General features: G+C 57.7%; 1 protein-coding gene across 1 annotated transcript; it reads left to right on the top strand.

Moving 5' to 3' along the window:
* The first annotated feature begins 487 nt into the window (after positions 1 to 487).
* On the top strand, positions 488 to 10,755 carry LOC149522186 (zinc finger protein RFP-like). Its single transcript, XM_089770577.1, has 7 exons — positions 488 to 945; positions 4,398 to 4,493; positions 5,237 to 5,467; positions 5,798 to 5,820; positions 6,689 to 6,804; positions 8,432 to 8,479; positions 9,390 to 10,755. Exons 1-7 carry the CDS (start codon positions 526 to 528, stop codon positions 9,905 to 9,907), a joined length of 1,452 nt encoding a protein of 483 aa, XP_089626703.1. The 5' UTR covers positions 488 to 525; the 3' UTR covers positions 9,908 to 10,755.
* Positions 10,756 to 11,676: the final 921 nt, after the last annotated feature.

Below are 11,676 nucleotides of genomic sequence, written 5' to 3'. Positions count from 1 at the left end.
GCATCATTCCAGCTTCTGTAACCCTCATTCCACACTAACTAATGCCTCTTCCGAAAGATCCATTTCCAAATGCTGGTCATGTGGATGCTCCACTGCTGCTATTTCAAAATAGCTGCCCCTCAGGGCCATTCAAAACCATTACTCCCCAGTGCTCCCTGGGGCTCTACATTGAGGTAGCACATCCCCATTAGGGGAGCCTGTCTCGGATTCATTTTGAGGCTTCCCTGTAGAGGGGATGCTCTTATTTCGGAATGTATCTTCCAGACCAGCTTATTCCGAAATAAGCAGGCAGTGTAGATGCACCCTGAGTGCTTAGGCCCAAGTTTGGGGCCTGGCAGATATTTCGGAGGAATCACTGTCAGTCTGGACTCATCACACTTTATGTAAAGGCTCCATAGAGTCTGAAAAAGAAAAGAGCAGGAGAACATGCCCAGACAGGTGGCACTGACTGATCTAAATTGCAACCTGCCCATTTCCCAGCAGACAAAAGTGAAACTAAACTCTCTGGTCTCTGCAGGAGAAGCCATGGCTGCTGCGACTACAGGAAAGAAGTTCCAGGATGAAGTGACCTGTCCCATTTGCCTGGAGTATTTTGACGATCCGGTGTCTCTCGACTGTGATCACAGCTTCTGCCGAGCCTGCATCACCCAGTGCTGGGGGGGGGGGCTCACTGCAGATGTCTCCTGCCCCCAGTGCAGACGGGCCTTTCCCCAGGGGAACCTCAGGCCAAACAGGCAGCTGAGGAGTTTTGTGGATGCAGCCAGAGAACTCCAGTTGCAGGCAGGGAGGGAACCAGCCCCAGAGAGACTGTGTGAGAAACACCAGGAGCCTCTCAAGCTCTTCTGCAGAGAGGATGAAATCCCCATCTGCCTGGTGTGCGACAGACCCAAGGGGCACCGAGGTCACACCGTGATTCCTGCCGAGGAAGCTGCCGAAGAATTCCAGGTAGGGAAATGCCAACTGTGATCCCTGCCCTCGTGGGACTGAGGAGGAGCAGCTCCCACTCTGGGAATCTAGCCGATAGGATCAGGGGTGGGACTGCAGGCAGCAGGGACGGCCTGGTGATAGGGCACCGCAGCAGGGTCATTGACGCCCGAGTGCCCCTCGTGGCATGGGGTAGCCCTGCCTCAGTTTTCCAAAAAAGACTGACGGTGGCATTTTGTGTGGCCAGTAACAGCCCTGCTCTCCCAGCCGGGACTCTCAGGACTTTGAGTCTGGAGTTTGACCTTATCATCCTGAGCAAGATCCAGGGTCTCCTCTGCCTGCTCCAGGGGCCTCCTCCCTGTGGCTTTCCCTGGGCCTCTGTTTTACCTACTCCAGGCCGGGTTGGATCCCACGACCCTTCACCCTGCCCTTCATTGTCCCTTCCTGGGGAGGAGAATTGACTGTGTCTCAGGCAGGGCTCACAACCAATGTTCCTTCTAAATTTTCCATCTGTGTGTGGAATAAATTTTGTTTGGTGTGCCAAGGCATGTGTGGCTGTGCACCACCCATAGAAATACCTGCTGCCAGCTGTGGGCAACTGGGCGTTCTGCTAATCAGCTGGACAGCACTGGAATCTCTCCTGGGTGGCTGCCAAAGCGCCCGGCTTACAGGGACCCTGCTGAGAGCTACTCCCTTGAAAGGGCCAGCCAGCCTGTGCCCAGTCTCGTCCCCACCCGCCTCTCCTGAGCCACAGGGAGAGCTCCACTCCTGCAGATTCCTCGTTGGGATTTATCTCTGCAGATTCAGTGGGGGAACCTTGTGCCCCCCACGTGTCCATGCTGACGTTAATGGCAATGGCAATAATTGGTAGTTAGTAGAATGCACTGGTGTCTATAGCACCAGCCTCTCCGGGCCCAGGGAGTGATTGGGGCACCCATTGGACAAGCCAGCCAGAGAGAGCTCCTAGCCCCAGCCACAGCCTCATGCACATGACCCGCAGCAGGTGGGTAAAGAACGAGTCAGGTTGGGAACAGGGGAGGGGCACTGAGGAGTGTTTGCAAACACCTGCAATCGCCAGAGCTAGGTCATCACGGGTGGCTGCCTGGCCAGATTTTCACCCTGCACCTGCCTAGCTGTGTCTCTCCTCTCTGCTCCTCTCCCCCTCCCCCTATGCGCCCTGGCCTCTCTGGAGGTCCCTGATGCTCGTGGTGTCCCTCCTCTCCTCCAGCTTCCTCCCCTGCAATCTCCCCCCACCTCTGCACATGCAGCCTCGGAGTATGTGACCCCAGCTCCCTACGGTAACAAGGTCTGACAATTTCAAACCCTCTGAAAACACTCCCAGGGTATGTCTACACTACAGCGCTAGTTCGAACTAACTTAGTTCAAATTAGTTAATTCGAACTAAGCTAGTTCGAACTAACGCATCTAGAACTAAAAACTAGTTCGAACTAGCGTTTTGCTAGTTCGAACTAGCAAGTCCACATTGAGTGGACTCTGAACAGGGCTTAAGGATGGCCGGAAGCAGTGCCGGCAGGGCATAAAAGGAGGACTTAGAGCATGGAGATGCTGTCTCAGGCTAGCCGAGGGCTGCGCTTAAAGGGTCCCGACCCCCACCCCGGACACACAGTTCTAAGGGGTGCCCCGCTTGCAACGAAGTTCTGGCTTGGAGTGCCCTGAGTGCCCACACTGGGCACATCACACCACTCGGCCATCAGCCCGGCTGCACTTGCCGCAGGCTGCCATCTGGGGAGAGGGAGTAATTGGGGGGCTGCAGGAGAGCTTCCACCCCCAGAAGCCCGCAGAGCCAGCCCAGTCCTCCCCATCGGGGGCTCGTACCCCATTCCTCCCTCACCTCCTTCCACTTACCCTTCCTTAGCCCCCCTTCTTATTGATGTACAAAATAAAGATAACGTTTCTTCCAACATTGACTCTGTCTTTATTGAAAAAAAACTGGGGGAGACTGGGAAAAGGAGGTGGGAGAGGGGAAGAGAAAGGCTGGGAGAGGGGAGGGCAACTAACATGATCAGGGGTTGGGAACAGGTCCCAGATGAAGAAAGGCTACAGAGACTGGGACTGTTCAGCTTAGAAAAGAGGAGACGAAGGGGGGACAGGATAGAGGTCTCTAAAAGCAGGGGTTGGGTGGAGAGGGTGCATTCAGAAAAGTTCTTCCTGAGTTCCCATAAAGAAGGACTAGAGGACACCAAAGGAAAGGAATGGGTAGCAGGCTTCAAACTAGTAAGAGAAAGTTGTTGTTCTTCAGAAAGCAAATAGTTAACCTGTGGAACTCCTTGCTGCAGGAGGCTGTGAAGGCTACAACTAGAACAGAGTTTAAAGGGAAGTGAGATAAAGTCATGGAGGTTGGGTCCATGGAGTCCTATTAGCCAGAGGGTAGGAGTGGTGTCCCTGCCCAAAGTTTGTGGAAGGCTGGAGAGGGATGACACGAGACAAATGGCTTGGTCATTGTCTTCGGTCCATCCCCTCCAGGGTCCCTAGGGTTGGCCGCTGTTGGCAGACAGGCTACTGGGCTAGATGGACCTTTGGTCTGACCCAGGACGGCCATTGTAAGCTCAGGGCTCAGTGTCGGGGGTCTCAGTGGACCCCCTTGATTTTCATGCACACCTGCTCCTGGGTGGCCAGGCTGGCAGCTCTCCTGCCCTAGACGGCCACTTTCCTGTGCCTAGTGCGGAGATCGTGGACGAGGTCCACGATGTCCGCACTAGCCCAGGAAGGTGCCCGCCTCTTGCGGTCCAGGGCAAGCTCCCGGGAGCCGCCAGCCTGGTCCCGGCAAGAGGGGGTGGGCTTGGGGGCATCGGGTGGGTGGCTCTGTGCCGTGCCAGGTGCAGGGTCTGCTAGCTGGGTGCTGGCAGGCTTGCACCTGGCACGGGCACCGTAGCCAGCCCGTGCCCCTTTAAGGGGTCTGGGGCCGGGAGGGGGGCATAGAGTTTCCCTGGTGTTGGCCAGAGTGGCCACCAGGGAAACCTGGGGAGGGCTAGCCTCCCACTAGTTCGAACTAAAGGGCTACACAGCCCTTAGTTCGAACTAGCTAGTTCGAACTAGGCGTTAGTCCTCGTAAAATGAGGTTTACCTAGTTCGAACTAAGCGCTCCGCTAGTTCGATTCAAATTCGAACTAGCGGAGCGCTAGTGTAGCACCTATTAAAGTTAGTTCGAACTAACGTCCGTTAGTTCGAACTAACTTTGTAGTGTAGACATACCCCCAGTGTCTATTACTGTGACTCTGTCTCTGATCCCATAAACCTGCCGGGCCCTGCAGTCGTGAGTACAGTGCGTGGTTGTGCTGGGCCAGCTCCCCTCCCTATAGTCCTGAAAATAACAAGCAGAAACAAAATTAAAAATGTTTGCGGGCAGGACATTACAGAAATGGGTTGAACTGAAAATGATCTATTTTTAAATGATTAGCAAATCTCACATTTGATGTTTTGCTTAGTCACATGAAATGTTTCTGTGTCTCCAGGAAAGGCTCCAGGCCCAGCTGAAGACTCTGAGAGCCGAGCGAGAAAAGCTGCTGGGACTGAAAGTGAGCAGGGAGGAGACCAGCCAGGAGTATCTGGTAGGTGCCCGGCGTTATTACCCTGCCGTTGGAGCAAGCTGGAGGGAGCTGATCCGGAATCAGACGCTAAGGAGCGGCCAGGACAATCTAGGGACTGGATTACAGTTTCTCTTGATCAGCTGGGGAATGAACCCAGAAATCACAATTCTTGTGCAAGAGGGCCAGTGTAGACAGCCACGTTAATTTCTTGAGCAAGAAAGCCCAATGGCTAAAATGGCCATTGGAGTTTTCTTGCGCAAGAGAGCATCTACACTGGCACAGATGCTTTTGCACAAAAGCACATGCCAGTATAGATACTCTCTTGCGCAAATACTTTTAACGGAAAAACTTTTCTGTTAAAAGTATTTGCACAAAATCATGCCAGTCTAGACGCAGCCGAAATGTTTCTTTGGTGACAAATCTTCATTTTCCCAGGAAAAAAATGTAACGAGGAAAATGTCACCAATGGCTAGTGTGGAGTCCTGCTCCCTGCTGCTTTGGATCAGCATCGCTGGGACCATCAGCTACTCACGATCCAAAGCACGTCAGACACGGAAACGTGCTTCATGAGATTCTGGGGCCAAACAGGAAGACGTGAGAAAATTCTCTCTCTAGTAACCACAGGAGACTGTTCACTGTCCGGTGACTTAGAATTTGCAAAGAGATTCTCCCCCTGCACACGCCGTGCTCCTTGAAGCGCCCCAGGCTCTATCCATGTCCCCCTAGTGGTGGTGGTGATGTTCTTCCTTTGGTTCTTCTTCCAGAAACAGACACAAGCCGAGCGGCAGAAGATTGTGGCCGAATTTCAGCAGCTGCGGCAGTTCCTGGAGGAACAAGAGCGACTCCTGCTGGCCCAGCTGAAGAAGCTGGACAAGATGATCGTGAAGGCACAGACTGAGACTGTCACCAAACTCTCGGTGCAGATTTCCCATCTCAGAGAGCGGATCCGGGAGCTGGAGGGGAAGTGTCAGAAGCCAGCGAGTGAATTCCTGCAGGTGAGACTGAGGGGGAAATTCCCCGGATCCCACCACAGAGACAGGACAGCCCCTAACAAGTGGGCACAGGAGTCAGAGGTCACAGGGCAGCTCCGTGTGCGCCCTCCTGGCATGGGAATTGTTGTTTTGTGCAGACCCACAGGCACAGAGAGACTAGAGAAGGGGAAGCCCCATTTGCTCAGGGATCCATGGCCCTGGGGCCAGGCAAAGCCTAGTTCCCCTCGCTCCCCTCGCTCGCCAAATCCCTCCCTTGGAATTCACAGTGTGTGTCAGGTGGAACTGAAACGCTCTCTCTCTCTCTCTCTCTCCCCCCCCCCCCGCCTCCCCCAGGACATCAGAAGCACCTTGAGCAGGTCAGTGGCTCTCACCCCCTCACAGCGCAGGGGAAACACTGGGCAGTGAAGTTGTCGCTGCCTCTCCCCAGGGCTCCACAGCAGAACGTGCGGGAAGGTCACATTTGGGATTCAAATCTCTGACCCATTTAACCCTGAGGCCCTCGCCCCTTTAGAGACGACTCTGCAACTCCCCAGGGAAAGGCGCAGACTGGCCTGTGGTATATTCTACCCATGTCACCTCCCTGGGGACTGGCTGCCCCAGGACTGAGGGGTGGGACGTGGGCCTGTCCCTGCTGGGCGCTGGGCACCATTCAGCCCAGGGCAGCAGGGACCCAGGGTCCGTCCCGCCCAAGGGCTGTTTGGAGACCTGTGTGGGATGAGCCGGGGAGGGGGAGCTGGTGTCTCAGTCTAGTCCAGGGGTCTCCGACCTTTTTAAGCACAAGGTCGCTTTTTGAATTGAAGTGCAATCCAAGATCGACCTCAAACCCACCCTGGCCCCGCCTCCTCTGTGTTACTGTTTGGAGAGCTGTGTGGGATGAGCTGGGGAGGGGGAGCTGGTGTCTCAGTCTCGTCCCCAGCTGGCAGATTCTACATCCCTTCCCCCGGGAACCTCCGGTCCCTCAGCGCCTGGAGGCCCAGGAGTGAATTAGCCGTGACTCAGTTCCCTTTTGTCCCCAGAGCTGGTCTCCTCAGGCCGGACATGAGGAACATTCCTGAGTCCCTGTGGGGAAGGTCGTCCGGCCGAGGGCTGCGCTGCCCCTACTCTCAGGCTGGGAGAACTAGGGAAATTCTAACTCCCGGCCCATCAGGGCAGCGACTCGCTGGCCAGAGGGTAAGAACTGAGTCACTCAGTGCAGGGTCACCATGGGACATTGTTTCTCTCCAGGTGTGAGGAGGGGCGGGCCCAGCAGCCAGAGGAGATGGCTCCTGAACTGGAAGAGCGAGTCCGTGAATTCTCCCAGCAAACTACTGCGCTGTCGAAAACACTGGGGGAGTTCAGAGGTACCTTGGGGGGACCGAACAGGGTGCATGGCACAGACTGGGGGTGCAGGACACTCAGGTTCGTTAATTTAACCCTTCTGTGTTCAGAAGCTTTGCAATGACACTGCCTGTGAGAGTGAGAAACGCCAGAGAGAGAAACAAATTCTGCCCCGTTCCCTTCTCCTGGGGCATAGGTGTGTCATGATGCATTTCTCCTGTGATGCTCTGACTGCCCTGTACGATGTCTGACATGTTACGCACAGGCAGACTGAACACCAATTAGCTCTGCTCCAGTCACCTTTGTCTCATTTTGTGAGAAGTAGGGTTATTTCGAAAGAAGGGTTTGCTCTCGAAATAACTGCGTCAAGACAGCGCCTGTTATTTCGAAATAGCGGCCGGACATGTTTATGTAAATGAAGCACAGGATATTTAAATCCTGGCATCATTTGCAATTTGGAATGTCTGCAGCTGCATCCCTCTCTCGAAAGAGGGAGACGTGCCCTTTGAGACCAAGGTTACTGAAGGAAACATTTCCCTTATGGCCAGCACACGGCTCGCCAATCAGTCAGTGTAAATGCTGTCTCAGTTTTTCCAGACTCATGAATAAAAAAGGCCCCTGGTGCCAGTTCTCAGCCCTTCCCGTACTGGCTAGTGCCAAGCAGACACAGCGGAGACGGGACAGGGCCTCGGCGTAAGGGCGGCTCAAATCAATTCCCGTCTCACCGAAGGTCACAACACTCAGGCTCAGATTTACTCAAATCCCTTCGCTTGGGCTCCTGCATCTCTCCCAGCCCGAGGGCTGCAGGGCGGGGGCCCCAGGGCAGTGCAGCCCCCAGCCACAGGTGGGGTCCGTGGGAGCTGCAGGGGCCCAGCCCCCCGAGAACCAGGGATGCAAACCTTGTGTCTAACCCATTATCCGACTGAGCAGGTCTGGCTGGCGACGGTCCCTCCCCCCTGGAGCAGCCCCCGACCTGCAGGGCTCTCACCACCAGCCCTGGGCGGGGGCTGCTGCCGACTTCCTGCTCCCATCGGAGAGCCCCGTCCCCCGCGGGCCCAGGAGCAGCCCCCTGCCCGTGGCCGGCGCGGAGCCTCTCCAGCCCCACCGGGTCCTGGTGAGCCAGCCCAGGGAGCACGGCCCAGCCAGGGTGCTGCCTCCTGGTTAGCCCCTTAACCGGGCACATCCTGCTGAGAGCCAGGCCCTGGGCCAAAGGGCAGCACCCGACCTCTGAACCCTCAGTCACAGGCCGTTTGTTCGAGCTGGGCCCAGCCCCACCCTGAGCTCTGGTCCCGCCTGGCCGCCCATCTGGGCCAAGGGGCTGCAGGGAAGGAGAAAGCCCCTCCCCCACGGCAAGGGGTCCCTCCAGCACAGGGGCCTCTGGTGCCTCCTCCCAAGGCCTGTCCCTGAGGGGTGGGGGAAGGAGGGACAGAGGCGTGTCCCTGCGAGGGGTGGGGAGGGGCGGGGTTGGAGGGGTGGGGGAAGGAGGGACAGAGGCGTGTCCCTGAGAGGGGTGGGGAGGGGCGGGGTTGGAGGGGTGGGGGAAGGAGGGACAGAGGCGTGTCCCTGAGAGGGGTGGGGCTGAGGAGGGTGGCGGAAGGGATTTCACTCTGCAAACCTGAAATCTCACCTCTTCTATCCTTCCCCCTCCAGGCACTCTGCCGGCTGCACTGGAGGCATCCCTAGGAGTGCACAGACCAGGTGAGCTGCCTCGAGCCCCCTCAGAGCCAGGCCTGGGCGCAGTGCGGTGCCCTAACACAGGCAGGCACCGGGCAAGCCGCAGCCAAACTACCCCCCTCCCCAAACCCTGGCTTTCCTCCAGGCCAGGGGCACCTCCTGCACCCAATTCCTCATCCCAAGCACCCCCCAAAGCCCACAGCTACAGCCCACCCTCCGGTCCAGAGTCCCTCCCCAAAACTGGAGCCCCCTTTGCATCCCAAACCCTCATCCCCAGGGCTCCCCAGACCCCCCAGCGCCTCCAGCACCCGGCTCCCTGCCTGAGTGTGCAGCCCCAAGGGCATCCTGCTCGGCCCCGAGAGGGACAGAAGGGGAGTCGGTGACGTCTCTGCTGCCGCCAGCCGGAGGCTGAGCAGCCTGGTGGGGGGCAGGTCGGAGCTCAGCCCAGAGCCCCAGTGCGGCGGAAAAGGAGTCGATCCCAGACGGGCCGTTCGCGGGAGACGTGTCCCAGGGGGAATCACAAACCCTGCCCAGAAGCAGCTGGGACCCAGGGACATTTCAATGGGGAGGGGCCCAGCCGAGCGCAGGGCCTGGATTCAGCCAGCCCTGACCAGGCAGTTTCCATCCCGTCCCTCTGGGGTCCCCGGCCCAGAGTTGCTTGTCCCCGGCCCAGGGAGAGGGGGGCAGATTCCCAGTGTCAGGGCCCCTCTGATCCCTTCTCTCTGCCACGGCCCCTCCCTGCCAGAGGAGTGAGCTGCCCCTTGGGCTGGGCCGAGACCTCAGGGCTGCTCCCCACTCAGAGCCGGGCGCCCCAGGAGGCAGGAGAGTCCCTGAGTCACTGCCCAGCTGGGGCAGATTCTGTCCCTGACCCCTTCAACCCCCCCCCCCCCCCCCAGGGCCGAGCTCTGCCCCTCACGCTCTGATTCTCCCCCAGCCAATGTGACTCTGGATCCAGACACCGCATATCCCTGGTTCGTCCTGTTGGGGGATGGGAAACGTGTGAGATGGACAGGGACACGGCAGCCACGGCCCGACACCCTGGAGAGATTTGACTATGTGCCCTGTGTGCTGGGCAGTGAGGGCTTCACCTCGGGGAGACATTACTGGGAGGTGGAGGGTGGGGATGGGCGATGGGCTGTGGGGGTGGCCAGAGAGTCTGTGAGCAGGAAGGGAGAGATCAGCCTGAGCACCGAGAATGGGATCTGGGCTGTGGGGCGGTGGTGGTGGGGGCAACCCTTCCAGGCTCTCACTGACCCTCACACCCCTCTGCCCCTGAGCCCCCCCAGCAGGATCCAGGTTTATCTGGACTGTGACCGGGGGCAGGTGACATTTATCGATGCTGATACCGAGGCCCCGATCTTCACTTTCCCGCCGGGCTCCCTCCCTGGGGAGAGAATCCGACCCTGGATCTGGGTGGGGGACACAGACACTGAGCTCCGACTGTCTCCCTGACAACAGCCTCTCTGGCCTCACACCCGCCAGTCTGTGTGACCCTGGAGGACTCCCCTGTACCCCGCCCCTGGCTCCTCCTCTCTATGGCTTCTGAAACCTCCTCTCCCTCCCTCCCTGCAGCTCCCCTTAAGGGAGGTGGAAGGACCCTACTGCAGCCCCAGACAGCAGACAGGCCCTGAAGGGCAGAGCTGGGGGCTGGGCACGGGGAGAGCTAACAGCCGGGCTGGGGACAGGCAGAGTTCAGATCAGGTCACACAAATCGACCAACCCAACGGCTCTGCCCCTCACTATCCCCCCGGATTAGGGGCTCTGGGGTCCAGCTGGACTCAAGAAAGCAGCCGGCCCTGGCTCCTGAAGCTGCTGCCTGCTGGGGACGTTGCTCTCCCCGGCAGAGCTGGAGACAAGGAGCGAGCTCCAGGCAGGGGCTGGGCTATTGCAACGCTGAACGGCGCTGCCTGGAATTGTAGCTGCCCAGAAAATCCCTGGCACGACGCTGCGAGCCCCCAGCCTTAGTGATGGGGGATGGGAGTGTCTGGGACAAGCCAGCAGGCCCGGCAGGGAGCTGCCTGAGCTAGTCTATGGGGGGCGCTCACCAGGGAACATCAGAGCAGCCAGACTGGGTCAGACCAGAGGCCCATCCAGCCCCGTGTCCTGTCGGCCCACAGTGGCCAGTGCCAGGTGCCCCAGAGGGAGGGAACAAAACAGGGAACGTCCAGTGACCCCTCCCCGTCACCCATTCCCAGCCCCCCACACACAGAGGCAGGGACCCCTCCCTGCCCAGCCCCTGTGTAACTTTTGTGTCGGGAACTGAGAGTGAATCATTCGCTTTAATAAAATGTTTCCATCTGCTCCTGTCTGGTTGCTCTCTGGTGTGTTCCCCCCTCTAGGAAATGGATTGTTGCCGCAAAGGGGGATTTCTTGCGCAAGAAATCGCTATGGCTAAACTGGCCATCAGTGCTTTCTTGCGCAAGAGGGCGTCCACATCTCTTGTGCAAAAGCACATGCCAGTGTAGACGCGCTCTTGTGGAAGACTTTTTGGGCAAGAACTCTTCCGCAAAACAGTTCTTGCGCAAGAAGCTGCCAGTGTAGACGTAGCCTGAGGGATACAGGAGTCAGAGTAAGAAGTCCTACAGCTTGGCAATATTTTGAAACCATTTTGAAATAACTACATGCTGTGTAGAGGTGGACTAACTTATTTCAAAATAAAGTTGCAGTGTAGACACAGGGGCTGTGTCTACACTGGGCCACTTATTCCGGAAAATCAGCCGCTTTTCCGGAATAAGCTGCGAGCTGTCTACACTGGCCCTTGAATTTCCAGAAAAGCAACGACTCTCTACTGTACAAAATCAGCCGCTATTCCGGAAAAACTATTCTGCTCCCGCTCGGGCATAAGTCCTTATTGCGGAAAAATGTTCCGGAAAAGGGCCAGTGTAGACAGCCCAGTAGTCTTTTGCGGAAAAAAGCCCCGATCGCGAAAATGGCTATCGGGGCTCTTTTCCGGAAAAGTGCGTCTACATTGGCCACGGACGCTTTTCCAGGCAGTGCGGAGCTGGCACGGCTCTCCCATTGGCCTGGGGGAAGGGCGCGGGTGAGTCACTCCGCTAGGGGCTGTGGGCGGGAGGGAGAGGCAGAGGACAGGTGGGATGGAGTAAAGCAGCCCCTTGCCTCCTCCTTCTGACTGTTCCATCCCAGCACAGGGCCATGGGAACGGGGCCCCCGGTTAGCCAAAGGATTCGGAGCAGTGGGGTGTCCTCCAGCCCTGAGCTGAG

The sequence above is a fragment of the Pelodiscus sinensis genome, chromosome 19 (assembly GCF_052426305.1).
Source record: "Pelodiscus sinensis isolate ZL-2025 chromosome 19, ASM5242630v1, whole genome shotgun sequence".
NCBI lineage: Eukaryota > Metazoa > Chordata > Testudines > Trionychidae > Pelodiscus > Pelodiscus sinensis.
The sequence above is the reverse complement of the archived record's forward strand: the minus strand, read 5'-3'. Positions and strand labels throughout refer to the sequence as shown.